A 25,608-nucleotide genomic window follows, 5' to 3' on the forward strand; every position below is an offset into this window, starting at 1 on the left:
TACATATTTGTAGGAAACATTTTTATTTTTTGTTTACATTTTTAGGTCATATTTTTCTACTTATTTTTGGTAAATGTTTTCTACATGTGGTTATACTTTCAGGTCATATTGTTTTATGCTTTTCTATTCATTCTGTTCATATTTGTGACTTTGAAGGGAGCAGCATTAAGTTCTGATTGGTTTCCTCCAGAGCTCCAGCTCCGTAAATCTCCCGTCTTCCCGTCGACCGGTGCCAGAGCTGAAGTTCACGTCACCCGGCTGACCCAGGACCAGCTGGACTCCTGCAGGAACTCCGGCTTCGTGTTGTGCTCTCAGGACAGCTGGGCCTCATCAATGAAATAAACATCAGCAGGTAATCAATGAAAATGCAGTTTTTCCACATGTAGCAGCTCCTCCTGCTGCTCTGTTGAACAGATTTAAAATGGCATTAAATAGTCCATCCACCTCTTTATCCTCACTAGGGTCATGGGGGGTGCTGGAGTCTATCCCAGCTGACTCTGGTGAAGGCAGGGGACACCCTGGACAGGTCACCAGTCTGTCACAGGGCTACATATACAGACACACAATCACACTCACATTCACACCTACGGACAATTTAGAGTAACCAATTAACCTCAGCATGTTTTTGGACTGTGGGAGGAAGCCGGAGTACCCGGAGAAAACCCACGCATGCACAGGGAGAACATGCAAACTCCATGCAGAAACATCCCAGGCTGGGATTTGAACCGGGGATCTTCTTGCTGCAAGGCGACAGTGCTAACCACTACCCCACTGAGCAGCCCCATTAAATAGTCATGCTTTGAAATATTATTAAATTATCCAAAGATATTATTAAATTGTCAAAACCTGTGACTAACGTTTCCAGAAATAGAAATAAAATGTTTTCAGTATTAAAATGTCCACAAACATTGTGTAGTGAATCATTAGAAGCTGTTAATGTGAATTATTGAGACCACCAAGCCTGAGTTTGATTCTAGCAGATTTTTAAAGACAACCTGCCGGCAGTTTGAGGACTCAGAGGTTTAAATTTTAGGTCAGCAGGTAAACTAGGGAGTGATCGCATTCAGTTAGAACTTCTGTTGGACTTTTCTCTGATTTTTAAAAACATTTTTTTCTCATGTTTTATTTCCTTTATTGGTTTATCTGATGTTTTAATGCCAGCTTTAAAGGTGCTGTAGAACTAAAGTCTTTTATTGTTTTTATTATTGTAATAATTATTATGATGTAATTTTGACACCTACAGCTTGGAAACGCTGATCAAGTCGACGGTTTTAACGTCGCCTCTCAGTCGTCCCACTCAGGTACGTTAAAAACATCTTTCTGTTTCCTCTTCCTTCAGTTTGAGCTACAGTCAGAACTTCTATCGTGTTTTCTTTGTCTGTTTTCACGTGATGCAGACGAGCCGAACAACCAAAGACTGGAAGTGTTCAGAGACGGAGCTGACCGGCGACATGACGCTGGTTCTGTCCGACCAAGACCAAGACCAAGACGGAGACGGAGACAAAGACAGAGACGACGACCAAGACCAAGACCGAGACGGAGACGGAGACGGAGACAAAGACCAAGACGGAGACCAAGACGGAGACCAAGACCGAGGCGGAGACGGAGACGGAGACGGAGACGAAGAGCAAGACCAAGACCAAGACGGAGACCAAGACCAAGACCAAGACGGAGACCAAGACCAAGACCAAGACGGAGACCAAGACCAAGACCAAGACGGAGACCAAGACCAAGACCAAGACGGAGACCAAGACCAAGACGGAGACCAAGACCAAGACGGAGACCAAGACCAAGACCAAGACCAAGACCAAGACCGAGACAGAGACAAAGACGACACGGTACGGAGCACACAGCTCACTCACAGCTTCAGCTTTAATCATTCTGAGCAATAAAAGTCCTCATTTTCTAAAAGAATCACCTTCAAAGTAGAGTTTCAGACGTGATGTTAAAGGAGTGTCAGGAGAATCAGTGCTGTTTTCTGTCCAAAAATCAACCGTCTTAATTGTTGTTTATTTGTTGTTGTTGGACCGACAGAGAGAACAAACTTTAATATCTTTATTTCACAGATAATTGGAGATATTTGAACAGTTTTTACAGCAGGGGTTTCATTTCATTAATGAGGGTTATTGTAAAGGAATCAAACTTTTAAAGCTAATAAATAAATCTAAAGAAGAAGAATAAAGAGTCAAAGGAAATTCAGTAACAAGATGCTTCATTTGTGTGTTAATGTGACATTTTGAGGCATTTTTAAAAAGTTTTTCTTATAGAACATTTTATAAGATCAGACAAACTTTAATTCAACCCATAACGGGGAAATTAGCCTAAAACATGTTTATTTGTTGTTGTTTCTGGTTGTTGACAGTAAACAAACTATCAGATGAATTTTTAAGTTGGTTTCATCAAAGATTCAGATTTTTGTTCTAGAAAAATATCAAATCAAACTTTATTTCATCCAAAGGAGTTAGTTTTTAGTCCATGTCGTTCCTTCAGTGGGATCTGTTTGTCTTTAAAAACTAGTAATAAATAATGAATAAATCAGTGAAAGACTGTGATTCAGATGATCGACATTCAGGAACAAGATGCTTCATTTGTGTGTTAATGCAACGTGTTTTTTTCAGGCTAGTGGAGAAAAAATCATTTACATTTTTGTTTTTTTATTTGTGTTGCTGTATTTCAGGGATGATTCATATTTTTCTCTAAATTAATTTTTCCTCCAACTCTGAGGAAGAAATCTTTGCTTTGGCACACGTCACTTTTTATTCTTTCTTTCATATATTGTTCATAGCCTCATTTATAAAACATTGTTTGCCTTTTAAACGTCTTTTTTCTGAGCGATTAAAACCAAATTGTCACCGTAAAGCTTTTGGCTCAAACATGCAAACAAACAAAGTGTGTTTTATCAAATATTCACATCTTTTTACATCCATACAGATAATACACCACCTCATTTATATTTAAACACAACATTTGTGAAAGCTAAATTCATCTCATTGGAAGTGATTATTTGTAAAATGTGGCCCTTTTGATCCTTTTCACTGTTGCCCTTTAAATCCATAAAAAGCCTCAGACTTCATGTGAAAATGACAGAACATCAAACCACATATCTGTGAGCTGAGAGCCAAAGACAGCAGAGAAAAACTGAATAATAACAAAAAAAATCATTATTTGTGGAGCAGACAAAGTCACAGAGCGCTTTACAGTAAAATAAAAGTCAAATCAAGTCAATAAAAGAAACAAATTCAACAAATAAATAAGACTGCAAACGTGAAACGTTCACAAAATGTGTTGTAAAAGTCTATAAAACGCTACTTCAACAGACAATAATGAGAAAGTAGAATTCTGAAGCTCATATAAATACTGTGGCTTCTTTATGCTGGAGATAAAGCACATTATTTGATGTATATGTGGTGCTGCAGTGAGTATTTCAGACTTCAGGACCAGTAAAGCAGAAGGAATGCACACACAGGCAGAGATGCTCTAAAGCTACTTGAAGAAGACTTTCCAACGGTGAGAGTCGTTCTTTGTCGTGTCGTGTTGTCCCGACAACCACAGACAATCCCACGTTGATGTGCTGTCATTCTCCGGGTGTCTGCAGGTTCCACAGATCTTCAGTTTAGCTGATAACTGGAGGTGGAGCAGACATGGAAAACCAGCTTACCAAGCTCCTGCAGTCTTTACACTCCTCTGTTCTGCCAGTCTTATGCTACGCTAAACGGTGGAAGGCCCTCAGCTGCAGCTCATCCAGTGTTGGAAGCAGTCCAACATGATGCTGCTCCACCATGGTGCTGATCCACCTGGACTTCTTCTATCAGGTCACTGCTCCCCACCAGCAGCCTGACCTCAGTGACGGAGCTCGTCAACCTGCTTTTGGGTCTGGACAGTTCCGCTGTGTGTCAGGGAATGCCCCCAAAGGAGCGTTATTTCATAAAGACCCTGTCATACTGGAGCAGGCATCCACGTGTGATTTGTTGGTTCAGAAGAATGTGAGCGTCTGCCATAACTGCCGAGTGCTGCAGGGACTTTAGCTTCAGCAAAGACACCACAGCAGAGACCACCATGTTCTTCTTGTTCTTCTTTTGGTGACATCTATGACATTTTCCAGACTTCCCTCTGGACTGTAATAGTTTAGGAGAATCCCCAAAGCCATTCCAGGAGCTGTGACCTCATAATCCAGCTGTGTTTCTTCTCACATGTCTTTTATTATTGCATGTTGTTCTAGGGCTTTTCTACTTGACTGTTCCATGTCAGAGTTTGGACAGTGTGATGAACAGAGCTGTGTGATCTCTGTGCTGTTGTTGATCCACTCTGACTTGAGGAATATCCCTCATTGTTGTTAAAGCTTTGACCGATCTTTTCCCCATAGGTTTTGTTTCTCAGCCCCAAATTAACCCACTGATCTTTTTACCAGCAACACTGGCCATTTTCATGTTTGTCATTTGTAACATGCTCAGTGGTGTTTGCCAGCAAACTAAAAACTAGATATATTTACATGTTGGCCAGAGTTTCCATTTCATGTTAAATTATCAGTATACACTGTAGTTTTTTCAGTGTTTGCTTGATATGTAGCATGTTGGTATTATTTTAAAATGCCTAATCTGTTCATTTAGCAACAGTTCAGGGCCGGCCCTAGGACTTTGGTGGCCCTAAGCAAGATTTTTTTTGTGGCCCCAAAACATGCACAGGGCAACTACCAAATCACGTGCACAGCTTGTAATTGGGTTAAAACACACATGCACATGATTAACAGCAAATATTCAGCCCACTCCTGAACTTCCTTTTTGGAGCCATGATGCCATCTCTAGTGCTACTGCTTTTCCATCTGTGGCTTCTCCAGACCAGAGTAATCGATCAAGTTTGAAACGGTGCCGTGATGTCACAGTAGCTTAACTTACGCACAAAGCATGGAGTCACCAACTGACTGCTGCTGGCCTCTGATCCATCTCCTCCCTGACTCTGCTCTTTCTGTTATGGCAATAAACATAAAAAATGTGGTAAGAAACATTCTGAAATAGCATTAGGAAGAGTAAAAATTGCAGTAGAATTTAACCTCAAAATCACTTTAACCCATAGATACATATTTTTTTCTCAGCCACTTATATATTTTTTTCACCTCTGCAGACCCTGCATGGTCACATTACTGCCTCTGGTCCATCTCCTGCCTGACTCTGCTCTTTGTTATGGAAATAATCATTAAAAAATCTGAAAATCAAAATTCTGAGATAGAATTTGAAAGAGAAGGAGTAAAAATAGTTGTAAATTTATACCATAGATAGCCTATTCTTTTTTCTCCTCCCTGACTCTCCTCTTTTGGGACCAAAAGACTTCAATACATGGAGAGCAATTGTGAGCACATCTTCTGCCCAGAAATGAAAGAGGACTGGGTTTATTCCAAGAATAAACTAATTAGCAGTAATGTAACAGAGGCAACCACATTTAAATTATTGTTAACTAGCTTAACATATTGATATATTGCCACGTTTTACCTTGTCATCATTTAGCTAACAAGTCTAACATTGTTTAAATCCAACAAGGTCACACAACTTACACGGTTTGTTTGGAAAAAACTGTGTAAAGTTTTTTGCTTCTTGCTGGCTCTGGCTGGTTTGCTAAACATTACTCCAGACGCACGTTCAGCACTGCTCAGCACAGCAGCACGTCTGCTGTGGAACACCTGCGTTAGCATGCGCTCATGGTGCATTCAAAGACGGCTCGGGAAAACACGTTACTGGATGCTAATAACGGGTTTAGCTGTTGTAACGGCTGAAAAAAGTGCCTTGACATGTCTGGGGCTGCGGCTGCCGCCCAATCAGCGACACTGAACTTACAACGCGTGTTGGGTGGTTGCCAGGTTAGTCCGAAGCAAGTAATGTTAGATGGCAGTCTGTGGGTCAGACCATAGACATATATACATAGACGCCTCATAGGCTGTCGAGAGACGTGCTTACAGCGCCGCCATCTTGGACCGGGGCCAGCCGAGGCAGCGGTGCATAGAAGTCTATGGAGGAGAGAGGTACTGCTGAATCTAAAAGTGGAATTATTCGCCGAATTTTGAACCGATTGCCAAACTGTTTGATTTTTAGAAACGTCACACGTGTAGCTACTATACAAGGTGCTCGGATATTTTTTTTACAATGCTGGTTTTGCCACTCAACACTTAGATGCCGGACTTGTGTTCAGCCTATGGATGCTCTAATGAGCGCTGTAAGGAAACAAGAGCTCGTGGGGTTACTTTTCACATGTAAGATGTATTGTTAGCAGGTTGTCATAGCTAGAGTGAAATAAACGCCGAGAAGACGGACAGAACCCCTCAGCTCCGTGTCTGGCTTCTACCCATGATCTAACAGCTCTCTACATCATCCTGTGTATTACACAGCTGCTTACCGGTGAAATAACTAATCTGAGACAATTTTTTGTTTGAAATTCGATGTTATGAATCTAGCGTTCCTAGCAACTTACTGCAGTAATTGGTGGGTTAGAATACAGCATCTGATTGATCTAATAGCCCTGATTTATGATGGAACTATTTTTGTTGTAGACAATTCTTTATCTCTAGCTACTTTTCTCACATGTTTAAGCTTTCCCAAAGAACGTGATTTATACACGTGATATAATAGTAATAATAACAGTAATAATAATGATAAAAATAATAGTAATAATAGCAGTAATAATAGTAATAATTGATATAATATTAAGAGTAGTAATAATAATAATTATTATTATTAACAGTAGTAATAATAGCAGTATCTATCTATATATCTATGGCAAAACCAGCATTGTAAAAAATTATTTCTATTATATCACATGTATAAATCACGTTCTTTGGGAAAGCTTAAACATGTGAGAAAAGTAGCTAGAGATAAAGAATTGTCTACAACAAAAATAGTTCCATCATAAATCAGGGCTATTAGATCAATCAGATGCTGTATTCTAACCCACCAATTACTGCAGTAAGTTGCTAGGAACGCTAGATTCATAACATCGAATTTTAAACAAAAAATTGTCTCAGATTAGTTATTTCACCGGTAATCAGCTGTGTAATACACAGGATGATGTAGAGAGCTGTTAGATCATGGGTAGAAGCCAGACACGGAGCTGATGGGGTTCTATCCGTCTTTTCGGCGTTTATTTCACTCTAGCTATGACAACCTGCTAACAATATATTACTCCTTATATACATCTTACATGTGAAAAGTAATCCCACGAGCTCTTGTCTCCTTACAGCGCTCATTAGAGCATCCGTAGGCTGAACAGAAGTCCGGCATCTTTAAATAACTATGCTGGAGTCAGAGGAAGATAGTGTGTAGCTTAAGTGTTGAGTGGCAAAACAGCATTGTAAAAAATATCCGAGCACCTTGTATAGTAGCTACACGTGTGATGTCTCTAAAAATCAAAGAGTTTGGCAATCGGTTCAAAATTCGGCGAATAATTCCACTTTTAGATTCAGCAGTAAATCTCTCCTCCATAGACTTCTATGCACCGCTGCCTCGACTGGCCCCGGTCCAAGATGGCGGCGCTGTAAGCACATCGCTCGAGTGGGCAGCCGCAGTCAATGAGGCGTCTCCGTATATATGTCTATGGGTCAGACCATCAGACACAGTCAATTCGGGGGCCCCCTAGTGGCGGCGGGGCCCTAAGCAGCCGCTTAATTCGCGTATCGGGAGAGCCGGCCCTGTTTGTTAGCAACCATTCATGATTGTGTCCCTAAAGCTCCTCACAATAGTTCAGGAGGAGAACAGATGTTCTGGAGGTTCACATCTTCTCCATCAATGTGCATGTGTTCTTCTCCACATGAAATCTCCTTCTGGAACATTCTCTACATGGAGAAACATCAGAAAGAGTTTAGAAATGAACTTCTTTCATTTGAGCTCAGAAAGGAAAAGACAAATATCTGCTTGTGACTTTGATAGAGTCAGTCTGTGGAAATGTTGGAGATCCAACTTTTCTTTGAGCAGGAAGAGGAAAACATTCTTTAGTTCCTGATCATCTCACAATGTTGTTCTAACATTTAACGTGTCAAAATGTTTCTCTGTCAATAAACAGCGTGTTAGAATGAGGAGTTCACATGAATTCTGGAACATTCCTTTGATCACTGGAACAGCTTTGATTAGCAGAGAATGTTGTTTCCAGCAGCAATCTGAAGTCAGTTTACTTTGAAAATCACTAGAACATCTTCATCCATTCAATGTGTTCCTTTCTCCATCCAATCCTTCACAAAGACACATTTCCTCCTGTACAAATCCTCCTGTTCTTCCACATTGTAGCTTTGTGTGGACTGAAGTTCTGCTTCTAAAGCATTTTCCAGGAGAAGAACAGCTGCATGTGGAAATGGGATCATTTAAAGGATGGAAATGACATGTTAAAGAGAATGAGACAAAGATGAGGCGCTAAGGTAAAGCACAGATAATGTTCCTGTTTTCTAAAGTCATTTCATGGAACCATTCATTGTTTGTCCATCAGTGACATTCAAAGCCCCTCCTCTACTCATTTTACCACATCACCTTTTAGCATCAAATCACATCACAGTCAATCTGCTGGATTTTCTTCATCCATCCATGTGAAACACATCAAGAATCTGCTGGATAAATCCATCCTGAAATCCTTCCATTTCTGTCCTCAATATTCTACCAAATATCAAAGATTCCTTTGGAAGCAGATCTTCAAGGATTTTACATTTGATTTCCACCAATCAGAATGTTAGAAGTTTCCCTGTTCATCAGATTTTACTGATAGTTTCTCCAAATGTTTCAGCTCATTTTTACTGGAATATTCTGAAGTAAACTTTGTGTTTTCTGGTGAATGGATCAGATCTCACATTTAGTTTCAATCAAACCCTGAGGCTTCTGGAAAATACACACAGCTTTAAAATAATGTTGGATCATCTGTGACTGTGTCCTTATTAAATGCTTTTAGACTTTCACTATTTTAACCCTCGTGTCCTTTTAAAGTTTGAAAATGTGGAAAATAATAAATATTTCCACAGTCAAACTTCTGATGTCCACATTTGAACATTTTTGGGACATTTTTGAACATTTTTTGGTGGAAAAAGAAGAAATGTTTCTAAAGAAGATTCACATAAAAATCAACCAAAATCCAGTAAATTCTCTGGATTTTGGTTGATTTTTATGTGAATGTTCTTAAAGAAAATATCAGAAGTTTTACTGATAAATATGGAATCACTTTAGATATTTTTAGGATTTTTATGGAAGTTTTTTACTCATTTTTTGAAAAATATTTACATGAATTTTCCTGCCAAATTAGAGGGATTTTATTTTGTTTTTTAAATAAAACTTTTAAGGAATTATTGGAATTTTCTTCCTGAAGGTTTTTGCACATTTCCATAAATTTGGTGAATTTTTTTGCTGAATTTCTGGATTTTTTTCCTGTTTTTTGGTGGCGTAAATGAAGCCAACAGGAGGGTTGATATCCAGAGCTAATAATAAACAGCAGAGGACTGATGGGTCTCCTTGGTGTTTGCTCCTGTTAACATCTCATCTTCTAGTAGTTCCACATTGAAGGAATTCTGCTGGACAACACTGAGAGCATATGAATGAATTTTCCATCCAAAATAATGCAGTGAATGTCAAATAAAGTGGTGCTGAAGCTCGTCAGAAGCTTTCAATGAATGTAGAAAGAGTGTAAAAGCAGCATCCTCTACCAAATGAGCACAATCCATCAATCATCATCAAAGTGTCCAAATTCCAGAGAAGACATGAACTGCAGATTGGAAATGAGTCAAAGGATCCATTTAAAACCATTTCTAGACCATGATCACAAAGTCAAACACTAGATTGTTCTTTGGTCCTTTTCTGTCTCATTTTCACAATATTTTGTCTGCTTTTTGTCTCATTTTGTGTCTTTTTTCATCTGACTTTTGTAGTAAAAAGCGCTCCGGCCCACTTGAGATCAAACTGGGCTAAATGTGGAACCTGAACTAAAATGAGTGTGACTCCCTGATTGAAAGCTTCTTTGAATGCTTCAAACAGTCCTTCTCTAATATGAGCCCAGAAAAACGGATCAAAGTTGGTTGTAAGTCCATCTGGAGCCGCTGATTTCCCCAAAGACATTTTCATTCCAGCTCTATCAATCTCTCCAAACACATGCTTTTAAAGTCAGTCTGAGGAAGAAATGCTTTGACTTTGAAAGAAAAAGCTGCTGAATGTAAATGCTGATAGAATCTAAATCTTTCATCTGCTCTTTCTTCTGGATTGCTCCCAGTTTGATCATCAACATTTAGAGGCTGATTGCATTTCTCTCTAATCCACTGAAATAGGAACTGTTTTTCTCCCATCTTCCATCCATTTAGCTCTGGATGCTAGAAATGCACCTGGTGCTTTATTCCAATCCAATTCATCTCCTTTAGATTGGAACCCAATCACTTCTTCTTTCTTCCTCTCAGAGAACACATTCATTTTACAACACTCATTCATATCATTCATCAACTGTCTTTCTCATTCTTTGGCTTTCTGACACATTCTTTGACCACAATCTACTGAGTTTTCTCTCACTTTATGTTGGAAAAATTCACATTTACTTCCAGAAGAACCAACGCCATCGTCTGACTTTAACCCTCCTGTTGTCTTCATTCACCACAAATATTGTTTCCTGCTCTGAAAAAAGACAAAAATTCAGCAAAAAATCACCAAATTCAGCAAAAAAAAAAAGAAAATACAAAAATTCGGCAAAAAAATTCAACAAATTTGTGAAAATGTGTAAAAATCTTCAGGAAGAAAATTCCAATAATTCCTTAAAAGTTTTATTTAAAAATAAAACAAAATCCCCCAAATTTGGCAAGAAAATTCTTGTAAATATTTTCTGAAAAATGAGTAAAAATCTTCCAAAAAACCCTAAAAATATCTAAAGTGATTCCATATTAATCAGTAAAACTTCTGATATTTTCTTTAAGAACATTCACATAAAAATCAACCAAAATCCAGAGAATTTACTGGATTTTGGTTGATTTTTATGTGAATGTTCTTTACAAACATTTTGAACATTTCTCTTTTTTCCACCAGAAATGTTTAAATGTGGACATCAGAAGTTTCTCCGTGTAAATCTCTATTTTTCTCCACATTTTAAACTTCAAACGGGTCAATCTGAGCCTCAGGACGACACGAGGGTCAAAGCAGCTCTGAGGGAGCGTTTGTAGACGTCACAAAGTTGTGCTGCTCAGAGCTTTTCTTTTTCTTTTCCTGCATTTTGTCCAAAGTGTGGCTGCAGGAGCTCTGCTTCACTTCAACCTTCATGTCTTTAAAATGAGCCCAGCTAGCTCTGTGTTTGTGCACTGGGACATGCTAGCATTTCCTCAGGGTTAGCAGCTGCACGTGGAGCTTAGTGCTTGTTTTTGCTCCATGAATGGAAGGAGAATGCTGCTGTTTTGAAGTGTGTTCCAGCATGTGTGACATGTATGTTTGCTTCATCTCAGCCACTTTATCAACAGTCCACAGTGAATGTTAACACAGACAAACACAAGGATTCTGTTTGTTTTGCTGCTGTTGAAGGTTGGACATGCAGGAATATGGAGGTATTTCAGGTGCAAAATATTTGAGCACCTGTAACATCAAATTTGTAGTTGTGTACATTGAATTTATATGTGTATCAGCAAATCTGATTTCCCACACTCTATGAGTTGTGTACTTGTAAAATAATTTTTTGTATGTGTCGATTTTTTTTTCTTCCCACAAATACAACACAAAAATACACATTCACAAATCGTAATTACAGGTGCACAAATCATATTTACAGGTGCACAAATCATATTTACAGGTGCACAAATCACATTTACAGGTGCACAAATCATATTTACAGGTGCACAAATCATATTTACAGGTGTACAAATCATATTTACAGGTGTACAAATCATATTTACAGGTGCACAAATCACATTTACAGGTGCACAAATGACATTTACAGGTGCACAAATCATATTTACAGGTGTACAAATCATATTTACAGGTGCACAAATCATATTTACAGGTGCACAAATCACATTTACAGGTGCACAAATCATATTTACAGGTGTACAAATCATATTTACAGGTGTACAAATCATATTTACAGGTGCACAAATCATATTTACAGGTGCACAAATCCTTCTCTACAAGTCACATATTTCAACACTGACACGCTCACATTTTGCACCTATTGTTGCAGCACACTAAGTGCAAACATACTTGTGCACCTGTATTGTAAGAAGTGAAGTTGAGGTGAGAATTTGAATATGTGCAAATCTGAATGTGAACTTGTGCAATAAGTATGTGAAATAATTTACCACCAAAATACACAAATTGCTACTTACAACCACTCGAATCCTCCCCATGAGTCACACATTCTCTGTTTTCTACAAGTGCAAATCCGAAATCGTATTTCCGGTACCGCTGAGATATTTGGTGCAAAACTACAAAACGAGCCGATCTGTGTATAAATTCTATGCTCTGAGATTGACAGACTTTTCGGCCAGTCAGGGAGACGCTTTGCCCGCCCAGCCAATCAGAGGTTTTTATTCCGTCTGAGGTCGCTTTATCGACTTCCGGGTGTGGAATTTCACGATGGAGAGAGTGTAGGGAGTTCTTGTTTTGGACGGATGGTCTGCTCTAATCTCTATAATGCGCATTTCCCAATGACTCAAATAACTTATCCATTCCTCTTAGTATATTGAAATCAAAGCCTACACCAGTGGTCGGCAACTGGCGGCCCGCGGGCCAAAACTGGCCCGTCAGATGATTTTGAAAATTTGATTTGGCACAGAGCCAAGCCAGTCCGTCACCACAACACGAAACTCGCGTTGTCGGCTGCTGCCGGGCATTTCCGCGTTTGCTCTACTGGTCGGACACAGTTGTACCAGCCAGATTTCACTGAGCAACAGTGTGTACAAAACATGTGTTTGTCTCGGGAGTCATTTTTAATACATCTGTGATCAGAGACGTGTGTCCCAAGCAGCGGCGACCAGCTGTAGAAGCTCCGCTGCTCGCGGTATCGCCAGCCCCCCCCCCCCGCTCGCGGAATCGGAGCGCACCCGCCCGCAGGTTGGCCCGCTGTTCGATTGTTTACAAACATCTACTTGCCGACCCCCTGGCCTACACTCTCTCCATCGTGAAATTCCACACCCGGAAGTCGGTAAAGCGACCTCAGACGGAATAAAAACCTCTGATTGGCTGGGCGGGCAAAGCGTCTCCCTGACTGGCCGAAAAGTCTGTCAATCTCAGAGCATAGAATTTATACACAGATCGGCTCGTTTTGTAGTTTTGCACCAAATATCTCAGCGGGACCGGAAGTACGATTTCTGATTTGCACCTGTAGAAAACAGAGAATGTGTGACTCATGGGGAGGATTCGAGTGGTTGTAAGTAGCAATTTGTGTATTTTGGTGGTAAATTATTTCACATACTTATTGCACAAGTTCACATTCAGATTTGCACATATTCAAATTCTCACCTCAACTTCACTTCTTACAATACAGGTGCACAAGTATGTTTGCACTTAGTGTGCTGCAACAATAGGTGCAAAATGTGAGCGTGTCAGTGTTGAAATATGTGACTTGTAGAGAAGGATTTGTGCACCTGTAAATATGATTTGTGCACCTGTAAATGTGATTTGTGCACCTGTAAATGTGATTTGTGCACCTGTAATTACGATTTGTGAATGTGTATTTTTGTGTTGTATTTGTGGGAAGAAAAAAAATCGACACATACAAAAAATTATTTTACAAGTACACAACTCATAGAGTGTGGGAAATCAGATTTGCTGATACACATATAAATTCAATGTACACAACTACAAATTTGATGTTACAGGTGCTCAAACATTTTGCACCTGAAATACCTCCATACAGGAACAGCTGCAGCTATTAAAGCCTCCATCACAACTACGCCCCCTGCTGTCTGATCCTCTTCTCTCCAACAGAGCGACCAGGGTTAGTGGAGAGGAGCTCCACATCCAGCAGACACCACAACCTGTGGCTTCCACATCATTTCTACATCAGAAATGATGGAAGAAAATCCATCACAGGATCGTTTTTCCTTTCCTTCCAGGTGAGCTGATTCCTGCAGGTGAGTCTCATTGCAGTAATCAGCTCACCTGTCCACAGCATCACCTGTTCTCTGTTTAAACTCATTCCCTCATAGGTTCTGTTGGTCCCACCAAGCCTACTACCTCCTGACTGGATCAGAACCGTGGACTCTGTTACTGGATCAGAACCGTGGACTCTGCTGTTCTCCTCCTGGATTTCTTCCACTTCTTGGTTCTGCTTCCTGTCTGCCTCAGTCGTATTCAGATTCTGTTTTTCCTCCAGCTTTCCTCTCCAGTCTTGTGAGTTCTCCTTCTGGTTCCTTTCGTTGGTTCTGACTCACTTTTGGAGCTTTATTGTGACTTTTTGGACACAGCAGCTTGTGGTTTTCCTCCTCGATCCAGTTTGCCCTTTTGTTTTGTAACTTTAGTTTGATTTCCCGTCATTTAAACATCAATATGATGAATAAAAGCAGATGGACTCATAGATTTCACTCTGCAGACATTTTTATTGATGTCCAGGATATTTTATAGACAGAAACATATTTGATAGAAATATTAGAAATGGATTTCTGTTTCCTCATAATAACTGAGTTAAAGCCATTAAATGTTCATCAGTGATTCATCTTTAGTGTGAAACTTTTACTTTGCAGCTTTATTTTAAAATGCTGCTCATTTTAAGGGAAGACATTAAAGCTGCTGTCCGGAGTTTCCGTTTGTTTTCAATTTATGTATCTTTTTTTAACAAAGCTTAAATGTGTTAGTCTAGTTCGATACTATAATATAAAGTTAGTATAACGCGATATGAAAATTTATTCCTGAGCTCCGCCTTCCTCTCATAGACCCCCATGTTATTCCAAAAAGCGCCGGTCGCTGCCGACCAATCAAGTTCGAGCTTCAGCTTTGTCATGCTGTCAATCAACGGTTACGCGCACAGCAAGCAAGCCCATGCAGAGGTGGGCGAGCTACGCACTACGCAACCGCGAGCACATTTGTTTTGCTCGTGGAGGAGAGAGCATCAGGGATCAGCAACTTCCAGAAAAGTTACCAATCCCACGGCTTGTCAGGCCAAGAGACTGCAGGACGTTTTTTGGCTCGGGGTGCTCGCGTCGCTCCCCGACCACGGCCTCCATAGCCCGCCTGACGGCTTCGTTTAGATGCCCGACCTCTGGAGGAAGATGTTGGGGCGTCTGGGACATACTCTTCGTCAGAGGAGTCATGCAATTCTGAACTCTAGATAGAAATAAATAAACAATGTAACACATATACACGCGTAAATGCACTAAGTTTGATAAACAACGTCATCCAGAGGGATACACGAGTGTAATCACATATTGAAACTTTACTCGTTCGTCCTAGCAGATTCATGTTATTTTGGTATTAGGACAAGTTAGACTCAATACAGCATTCTAACGTAATTCCTTTATTATTTACTAAATGTACTAAATGTAGAAGAGTGGAAAACAGCAAAACAGGCGAGATGCTGCAGCACTCCGGGCACTTCTCTCATGTACTGAGCGCGTGCACAAATAAAGGAAATCAGAGGGAGGGACCAACAGTGTTTTGGGAGACGCTGTGATTCAAACTCCTGACAGCAGCTTTAAAGGATGGTTTTCTGAGTTCAATGAATTAAAGGTTGAACTGATTAAAAATGTGTTTATTTCCATTTTAAATGACTACAGCTCTATTTTATATGATTGTGAATTCTAAATGAGATCAAACAGCAGAAGATGGATCAGTTCATTCAACTTTTGTGACTTAATTTGTCTCATTTTTACAGTTTTGTGTCGTAATCTGTGTTTTATATCATAATTCTTTCAATTTCCGTCATTTTCATTCTTTTGTAGTTTTGGCCTCAGTTTGTCTCTTTATCGTCATTATCTTAATTTGTCGATTTTTTTTTTTAATTTTGTCTGAATTTTTCTCATTTTGTGTCTTTAATTTGTGAATTTTTTTTGACATTTTGGGTCTCGTTTATGTTTTGTATCATTTTTCAAATTTTCATCATTTTTTGTCTTCTCAGTTTTCACATTTCATGTCTCCTTTATAACATTTTATGTCCTAATTCTTTGAATCTGTCATTTTCAGTCTTTTTTCTGTAGTTTTGGTCTCATTTTTAAATGATTTAGTAAAAACCCCAGCAGTGTCTCCAGGTCAAATCCAGCATTTAAAGGCTTTAATCCTGATCATTAATGGATGTTTAGTGGTGAAAGTGGAGGAATAAAATAATGGAGAATCTTTTTCTTAGAGGAAAGTTAAAAATCTCTTCTTGTAGCGTTTTCCTTCCTGGAACATTCAGTCTTTAAGGGGCTCTGTGGAACTTTTTAAACATAAATACTTTAGTTCTAAATGTGCTGCAAAAACACTGAAACAGAAGAAACACAAACATTCAATAAGTTCACTCTGATGTTCTGTAAACTAATGAAACTCCATCCAACCATCAAAGGGGTCCTGCTGATCAGACCTTCAGCTTTTTACTTCCAAGTATCGTCTGTTCAGGCCTTAACTTTCCAATCTCATTGTGGTTGAAATGAATGAATGAACGCTGAAACCTTGTCAGAAGGCGTCTTATTGTCTTTGTTCCAGTGCTCAGTCCTTGAGGTGACCATCTAAACTCTTTAGTTTGGTATCTTGGTGTTCTCTGATCCTCTCTTTGGGACCATTCCAGGTTCATTACTGTTCACTATCATGGATTTGGACCAACAGCTGCACTATGGACCCACGCCATTTTTACTGTGGATTCTATCACATCTAGAAGCTCAGAGCCATCAGAGCTGCTTCACTCATTCATGACCTGAGACTGTTAATGATGTACAGATACTTTATTGCTGAGAGCTGCTCTTATTTCAGGCCTTGAACATTGGACTGTTTTATCACAGGGTTCTGTCACCAACACAAGATCACAGGTTGAGGTTTTACAATCAACCATAAACCTCTAAAAGTGAACTCAGAATGTGAGTTTACAAGGTTCCTATTGGCTGAATCCTTCCAGACAGTCTCTGTCTGATCCATGCTGCTCTTCTTTAGAATAAACTTATTATGAAGTAAGTCAGTGTCAGCGGACGTTTCTTCTTCACCTGCACATCATGGATGTCTGACAAACTAAATATTCTACACAACTTGATAAACGAGCCAAATCCAATCAGATTCAGTCTCTAAAAGCAGCTGCTGATAACATCTGGACATTATTAATGTTCCACAATCAGCAGAAACATGATGAGCACTTTGATGTGTTCCAACAAAACATCTGTGAGATGTGGAACAACAACTTTATTACTGACAAACAATCCTTCAGAGGATGGAAACAATGAAAGATCAGATCAGGAGCTGTAGTTTGATCAGCAGGAGCCAGTTGATGGTTGGACAGAGTGTCATTTTTCTACACAGCATCAGAGTGAAGTTGTTGGATTTTCTTCCCAATAAAAGTGGTTGAGATGATGATGTGATCAGCTCCTTCATCAACATGTGAATGTGTAGAAATAAAGGCCAGAGTGAGGCTGTGGTCAGAGAGGAGGAGCTTTCTTAGTCCTCAGCTGTTTCCAGGAAGCTGCTGCAGCTTCATCATGTCTCATATTAACGTCATCTAAAGGTGCAGCAGCTGATCTTTGCTCTTTGTGTCTCAGAGTGACGGCAGCCTGCAGACACAGAGGAGGATTTTCTCTCAGACCTGGTCCACACAGCAGAGAGCTGCAGAGGAAGAAGCTGAGTGAGTGGAACTTTGCTTCTCTTTGATTCAGACACAAAAGACAGAATAGAAATCAGCTGATCACAAGAGTCCGTCTGAAAGGACAGAAACAGACTGAAAACACTGATAAAGAGTCAAAGAGAGCAGAAAGAAATCCAAGAGAACAGCTTTGATTACTGTCAGGAGAAATGTGGGGAGAAGAATCCTCACAGAAGTTTGTGTTTGGTTGAAAAGTTGAAGAATGAAAAGTATGTGGAGTCCATGAGAGACATTTAGTGCAGTAATGATGTGTTTAGTATCAGTCAGTGTTTGGTCTGGACTCTGAACAGGCTCAGTATAAAACTATAAACCTGATATGAGGCTCTGATCCTGGACTCCAGTCTCAGTAATATTTAACAGGCAGCAGTGAGCGCCCCCTGCTGGTTCCCCTCAGTGTTGCTGTCAGTGATCCTGTAGGATTAACTGCAGTCCAGCTTTTATTCCAGTTCAGTGTCAGCAGCATTGATCCCATTTTAATGAGCTTCCTCCTCCTTAAAGACATTCAGCTGTATTTAATGTTCCACCTCTACAGAGGATGGAGTTTGTTCAGAGACGTGTCAATAAGCCTCTGTTCAAGATGTTTTTTCACTAGTTTTGGCCTCAGTTTGTTTCATTTTTCCCATTCTATGTCTCCTTTGTGTTGTTTTATGTCCTCATTTTTTTTTAAAAAAATCTGTTATTTTCGGTCTTTTTCTGGAGTTTTGGCCTCAGCTTGTCTCATTTTTGTAGTTTTCTGTCTTAATTTCGCTAATTTTTGCCATTTTGTGTCACAATTTGTCTTGTTTTTGTACTGTTGTGTTTTAATTTGTCCAAGTATTTTAGCCTGTATGTTAGCATGTATGCTAGCCTGCATGTTAGCCTGTCTCTTAGCCTACATCTTAGCCTATATGTTAACCTGTTTGTTAGCCTACATGTTAGTCTGTATGTTAACCTGTATGTTAGCCTTTTCATTAGTCTGCATGTCAATATGTTAGCCTACATGTTAGCCAATGTGTTAGCCTATACGTTAGCCTGCATGTTAGCCTGTACATGAGCCTACATGTTAGCCTGCATGTTAGCCTGTACATGAGCCTACATGTTAGCTTGCATGTTAGCCTGTACATTAGCCTACATGTTAGCCTACTTGTTAGCCTGTACATTTGCCTACATGTTAGCCTGTACATTAGCCTACATGTTAGCCTACATGTTAGCCTGTACATTAGCCTACATGTTAGCCTACATGTTGGCCTGTACATTAGCCTACATGTTGTGTTTTAGTTTTGGATCACAGTTTGTCCCGTTTTTAGTGTTTGGGGCATGATTCTGACTAATTTTTACCAGTTGATGTCTTAATTTATCTCATCTTTTACCATTCTGTGTCTCCTTTGTGCAGTTTTATGTCCTAATTCTTTCAATTTCTGTCATTTTTCAGTATTTTCTCTGTAGTTTTGGGCTCAGTTTGTCTAATTTATGTCATTTTTCTGCTTTAAATTCTCTATTTTTTCCCAGTTTGTGTCACCTTTGTGTCATTTTAAGTCCTAATTTGTCTCATTATTGTAGCTTTGTGTCTTAACTTGTCGAAGTGTGGTAGTGTTGGATCGTAATTTATCTCATGTCTATAGTTTTATGATCTGAATTTGATGAATTTTTACCATTTTCAGTCATAATTTGTCTATTTAGTGTCAGTTTGTGTTATGTATGGCAGGTTGTTTGTCATTTTCAGATTTATTTCTGTAACTTTGTGTCTCATTTACTTTTGTCTATGTTTCACAAATCGTTGTGGTTTTGTCTCAGTTTGTCTCTTGTAGAACATAGTTTTCAAACATAAAACCTGCTGTGACTGGAGGTTTGAGGCTCAGAGATTAAACTTTAAATGACTCCTTAGTTTTCCTTCATATTATCAGAACTGATTCCATCTGCTTGTCCAACATTCCAGATCCTGAATCAGTGGTTAGAAATCAGAGTGAAAGTGGGTGGACGGTCAGTTTGTGGCTGCTGGAGGAAGCAGTGTGTTGATCAGAAGCTGCAGTTTGTGACTCTGCTGCTCCTTCAGTCAGGTTTAATTAGACTCCGTCCATTTGTTGGTCTTTAACATTAAAAAGGTTGAATGTAGAAATAATGGGTCACATGAAATGAGTGGGAATCAGCCTGTAAAATGTGCTCTTATTGTGAAAGTCTGCCTGCTGCTTCCTCATAGGTGGAGTCCTGACTGGTTCCAGGAAACAGATCACCTGTCTGAGCGTCCAGGAGTGGACTGGAAACTTTCTTCTTCTTCTTCTTCAGCGCTTTGAATAAAGTGTAAGTTTGCTTTTGTCAGAGAGAAGCTCCGCTGAGAGCTCCCTCATAACATAAGAAGATATTCACCGAACCAGAAAGACACGGAGACTGTAACTTTACTTGCAAGGGTACCAGCACAGTGTAACAAGACACATTAGTGCGAGCGACAAAGACTGCTCCCATACGAAGTTTATTTTATACACAAGCAGGAATGAAAACATAGCATAAGATAAGAAATAGCTCGAGTTACACAAGGGGGTGTGCTAAGCTGAAAGAGTGGAAATATACTGGGATGTGGAGACTAGGGAGAGAGAGATATGTGCAGATAGAAGTGAGTGAGTGGTATTCTATAAAAATAGTCATGTAAAATACTATGCACACACAGTTAATGCTCTAAGGCTCGATTATGATAAATGTATTTACAAATTCAACTCTAACAGCTGGAGAATAGAAAGATGAAGGATAAGAAGGCAAGAATTAAAAAGAGGAAATCTGTGGAAACAGAAGCAGACAAATGTGCTGAAAATGGAAACTATTTCTGTGAAACGAGCTCACGGTTTGAAACAAATGAGGACGATGGAAAAGATACAGAAAGATGCTGAACTGTTCTTCAGACCACCGTTCACTTTAATTCATTATCCAGTCAGTGAATTGTGTGTGGTTGTGGCGTAAAACATCACGTTATAGAATGTAAATAATAGTCTGATGCTGGTAAACTTTGTCTTGGAGCTCCTCAGAGTCAGAAGAAAGATCCAGAACCAACATCAGCCATGAGCCACAAGTCCAGAGAGAATCTTATCAGAATGAATCTAATGAAGAGTCTGGTGTAGAGCTGCTCTGTAGGAGAAGATGATTCACATCTACATGAATGAAACTGAGCTGAACTGATCAGAAGGTCTGGAAAAAGGACAGATCCAGTCCTGGTCCACATTATCGGCACCGCTGGAATGTTTCCAGAAAATCCACCGTTTCTCCCAGAAGTTGTTGCAGCTACAAATGTTTCTGGTTTTACACGTCTTTATTTCCTTCATGTGCATTAAAATAACACAAAAATCAGAAGAAAAAAGCCAAAATTGAGCTAATTTTACAGAAAACTCAGAAAATGGGCCGGACATCTTTGTTGGCACCTGAACTCAGTGTTTGGTTTCCACCCTTTGGAGGAAAAAACTGAAAGCAGTCACTTCCTAGAACCATCAACAAGCTTCTTCCTCCTCTCAGATGGAGTTGTGGACCACTGTTCTTCTGCAAACTGCTCCAGGTCTCTCAGGTTTGAAGGGTTCCTTCTAGAAACAGCAGTTCTGAGATCTCTCCACAGGTGTTCAGTGGGATTTAGATCTGGACTCACTGCTGCCACTTCAGAACTCTCCAGAACTTTGTCTCCAACCATTTCTTGGTGCTATCTGAGCTACATTTCAGCTCATTGTCCTGCTGGAACACCCATGATCTCTGACACAGACCCAGCTTTGTGACACTAGAAAACGAACACGTGGAAAACCAGAAACATTTGTAACTGCAACAGCTTCTGGGAGAAACGGTGGATTTTCTGGAAACATTCCAGCGGTGCCAATAATGTGGAGCAGGACTGTTTGTGCTGAGAACTGTGAGCATTTTAGAATGTGATTTAGAGTCAGATCCAGTAGTGATGAGAGGATTATTCCTGTCTGTAAAGGAACAGAGAGAACAAACAAGCATTAGTTCACTAGAACCACTTTCTATGCTCAAACCATAACAGTGACCCGTTCTGTTTTGATCATTAAAAGTAACACAGCTGAAAGGGAAGAAGATGAAAGTCATCTGAAATAAACCTGCATGTTTTAAAGCAACCCTTACTTGTTCTGAATTGTAAATATTGTATAAAAATACAGTGAACTAGAGGTTTTCCAGAACAGTGTTCTATAGCAGACTGAACATGTGAGGTTCTAATGACATGATTTTAATCAGAACGGGTTCTGATCTAAAGTGGGCTGGTCTGAGGCCTCAAACTCCAGGACTGAAAATGAATCCCACTGCTCAAACTAAGTGGATTTGACTGTGATCTCTGCCTGTTTCCCTGTCAGTACCATCAGTGATGAAAGCGTTAAAAAGCCTCAATCTCCTCCAGTCTGTTGACTTTAATCATCAGGTTGATCAGAGAACAGACAGCTGCCTCACTGGAACGTTAGTAGCTGTGACTTGTAGAGGACTGGGATGTTTCTTCCACTTTCTACAGTCTGCTGCCTGAACTGAGCTCAGAAACACACTATGTTGATGTGAGCCACTAGTTTTATTAGTGTCTGCATGGAACCAACAGCTGATGGTCAAGTCAGAGAGATTCAGTACGGTTCACAAACATTCACACAGCATTTATTAAACGATAACTTTGGATGGAGTTTCAGTCTGGATGAGGTGATTTCACATCATTTGTTGTTATTTGAATGTTTTTGTGGTAATTTGGTGACTTTTCATGTTGATTTTCCAGCTTTTTGTGGTGACTTCAGTCTTTATGAGGTTATTTCACATCATTTGTTGAGATTTTCAGTGTTTTTATGGTAATTTAGTGACTTTATAATGTCCATTTTGCTTTTTAAAAGTGATTTTGGACCTTTATTGAAGCAATTTCAGTCCCTGTGAGGTTGTCTCACATCATTCGCTGGTTCTGATCTAAAGTGGGCTGGTCTGAGGCCTCAAACTCCAGGACTGAAAATGAATCCCACTGCTCAAACTAAGTGGATTTGACTGTAATCACTCACAGTAACCACTGTGAGGTTATTTCACATCATTCGCTGCTATTTTCAGTGTTTTTGTGAAAATTAAATTTCTTTTTCTGTTTTTTTAAATTCATTTTTTAAAGGGATTTTGCATCTTTTTGTGGTGATTTTTTCATTTTTTGGGGTTATTTCATGTCATTTATTGTTATTTTGAGTGTTTTTATGGTCATTTTGTGTCTTTTTATGTTTTTTATGCATTTTTAAAGTGATTTTGTGCCTTTTTGTGTTGATTTTTGCGTTTTTGGGGAGTTGTTTCACATTCTGCTTTCATGAAGAACAGGGTTTGTACAAGTTGTGTTGGACGTTGAGTGACATGAAAAAGGTTGAATGTAGAAATAATGGGTCACATGAAATGAGTGAGAATCAGCCTGTAAAATGTGCTCTTATTGTGAAAGTCTGCCTGCTGCTTCCTCATAGGTGGAGTCCTGACTGGTTCCAGGAAACAGATCACCTGTCTGAGCGTCCAGGAGTGGACTGGAAACTTTCTTCTTCTTCTTCAGCGCTTTGAATAAAGTGTAAGTTTGCTTTGTTTGCTGCTTTAACTTCAGTAATGTTGCTGTTTGTTTCTGCTCTGTCATGTTTCTACATGTTCACTTCTTATTTCAGCACAAACTGTGGATGACTGCTGTTTAAACATGGATCAATATGATTATTAGCTTATTGATTGACTGCAATCAGTCAATATTTCTCTGAGATTATTGATGGACTTGAGTCAGTTTGATGAGCTGCTGATGTTTCTTTGTTGTTTTGTCTTTCTGACTTTGGCTTTGTGGGTGAGTCTCTGCAGCTCCATGACTCCATCTGCTGGACTGATAGTAGAAGTGCAGCAGCTGATCTTCTCCAGGAGGATCTGAGTGGATGAATGATGTTTGTTTCCTGTGCAGGTGAAGGTAGAAAGTGTGTGTGAGCTGCTGTGAGTTGAGCATCATGGATGAGTGTGAGGACAGAGAGGAGGGAGTCCCTCCCTCTAAAAGCTCTCTGTGTGGGGAACAGGAGAACCAGAGCAAAGCTCAGAGGTGAGAGCACCATCTCTAACTGTCCAGGACTCTGCTGCATGTCAGAGCTCAGCATCACATCACTGCTGCATCATTATTGACAGGAATCCACCTGGACCTGGATCTGGACCTGGACCTGGACCTGCATCCAGCTGTGTGTCCTTCAAGAGTGACCGGTCTATGGATATTCCTCTTCATTTTAAAGGAGAACCAGGTCCTGCTGCAGAGAGGTAAGATGTTCAGAACAAGGAGTATGCTGCCAATCGAGTTCGTCCAGAATAGAATAGAACAGAATAGAATAGAACAGAATAGAATAGAATAGCTAACCAGAACATACACTAGTTGGTGCACATTATCACTGAAATTACGATGCAAAAAGCCTCATCGTCAGACTGATGAAAAAAACAAAGTGAAAGTTATTCTAAATAAAAAAAATATACATGTAAGAAAATTATTTAAATAAAATATCTCTCTATATATAAATATCTATATTTAAATATCTCTATATAAATATCTGTATATAAATATACACACACACACCTGCATACATACACATCTGCTCATATTTATTGGACAGTGAAGATGCAGCAGCAGTATTTCACGTAACAACCAATGGAATGAGAGGAACACAGCTTTTGCTCTCAACCAAACTAATATCACTAGCCAATGGAAGTAGAGTGGGGGCGGGTCTTAGAAAGACGTTGAGATCCAGCTGCAGGTGAGTCTGTTGTCATGGTTACAGTGACGCTGTGGTGCTATCTGGCAGTGATACAGAACTCTGTAACAAATTGATGGATCCAGACTATAAGCGGCATCACTGCTAAAATCTGATCACTTGGTCCTTGAGTCATTTCTGAGCTTCTCTGAAAAGTTCATCCAAATCCGTTGGTCCACTTTTTTTTCAGTAAACTTGCACACAGACAAATAGACGGCAGGACAAACGTACGATGGTCACAGTAACTCCGCCGTGTTCCTTGGTGGAGTTCAAATAAACGGTGCATCCAGACAGCTCAACACAGCGTCCTGGGTTGGATTCCAGCTCTTTACTGCATGTCTTCCCCTCATTCTGGTCCCTGCTTTCCTGTCTGCCTCTCCACTCTGACTATCAAATAAAGACAACAAAAGACCACAAACATAACTTTAAAAAATAAATAAATGAATGGTAATTTTTCTATTGCGCTGTAACTGTTTACATGGTTGTATTTCAGAATAAATAGTGCAAATGATGCTTTAAAGGGGGGTCAATGTCCTTTTCCATGTCTTTTACTGATTAGTTGCTCAACATATTTGCACCATGTTGTAGTCAGATGGAGTACTACCTCCACCTACTGACCTTTTGGGTGTTCCTATAATCTGTAGTCTGACTTTGTGAAGGCACACAGCTGAATTTCTTTCTACTTAGTTAGATTGTACCCCGACCCAAAAGCAAAAAAGTTCAGGCTGAGGATTATTTTCCACTTTAAGCCCTGTAGATGTCTCTGTGTGATACAGTGAGAGTTAACTGTTGATGTTGATCCACAGAGTGGAGCAGCAGAACTCAGAGGTTCCCAGAGCTCAGTCTGTCCAGCAGCATCACCTGGACTCCATATTCATGGTGAGTTCATGGACAACAAGTTGTTCTCCATCTGCTGTGTTCAGGCGTCTCCATGCTGCTCTTTGTAGACCAGTGGACTGTCAGTGTGTCCAACATGGATCTGATGTTTGGCTCCATGATTTGACTCTGATGGACTCATTGACACATTTCTCTGTTCCAGCTGCTGGAGGACAACATGGTGACTTTTGTGAAGAAGGAGCTGAAGAAGATGCAGAAGCTTGTTAGTCCAGATTACCCAGAATGCTCCTCAGAGAGTCAGAGGGAGGATGAGGAGGAGTTGGAGGGTGATGAT

At 39.8% G+C, this 25,608-nt stretch overlaps 2 protein-coding genes across 54 annotated transcripts in view; one reads left to right on the forward strand and one right to left on the reverse strand.

Annotated features, from left to right (window-relative positions):
- Positions 1–25,608, reverse strand: part of LOC110970793 (NACHT, LRR and PYD domains-containing protein 3-like) — a 267,127-nt gene that overhangs the window by 131,680 nt on the left and 109,839 nt on the right. The gene's annotated exons all lie outside the window — the stretch shown is intronic.
- Positions 1–25,608, forward strand: part of LOC127532193 (NACHT, LRR and PYD domains-containing protein 3-like) — a 123,394-nt gene that overhangs the window by 40,804 nt on the left and 56,982 nt on the right. For 6 of the 39 annotated variants that reach the window (XM_051943492.1, XM_051943496.1, XM_051943485.1 and 3 more), the window contains one exon: positions 23,145–23,242. The exons of 18 other annotated variants lie outside the window; for them this stretch is intronic. Coding sequence is in view for 10 of the 21 variants with exons in the window: in XM_051943471.1 (XP_051799431.1) it covers positions 23,655–23,743; positions 23,827–23,952 (215 nt within the window). In the remaining 11 variants the exon portion in view is untranslated. Of the gene's footprint in view, positions 1–19,900; positions 20,002–21,527; positions 21,581–21,627; positions 22,366–23,138; positions 23,243–23,505; positions 23,744–23,826; positions 23,953–25,608 lie in introns of those variants that run through there. 15 more of the 39 variants (XM_051943471.1, XM_051943473.1, XM_051943477.1 and 12 more) reach the window with 12 other exon arrangements.

Source organism: Acanthochromis polyacanthus, chromosome 22 (genome assembly GCF_021347895.1).
Source record: "Acanthochromis polyacanthus isolate Apoly-LR-REF ecotype Palm Island chromosome 22, KAUST_Apoly_ChrSc, whole genome shotgun sequence".
NCBI classification, from domain to species: Eukaryota; Metazoa; Chordata; class Actinopteri; family Pomacentridae; genus Acanthochromis; species Acanthochromis polyacanthus.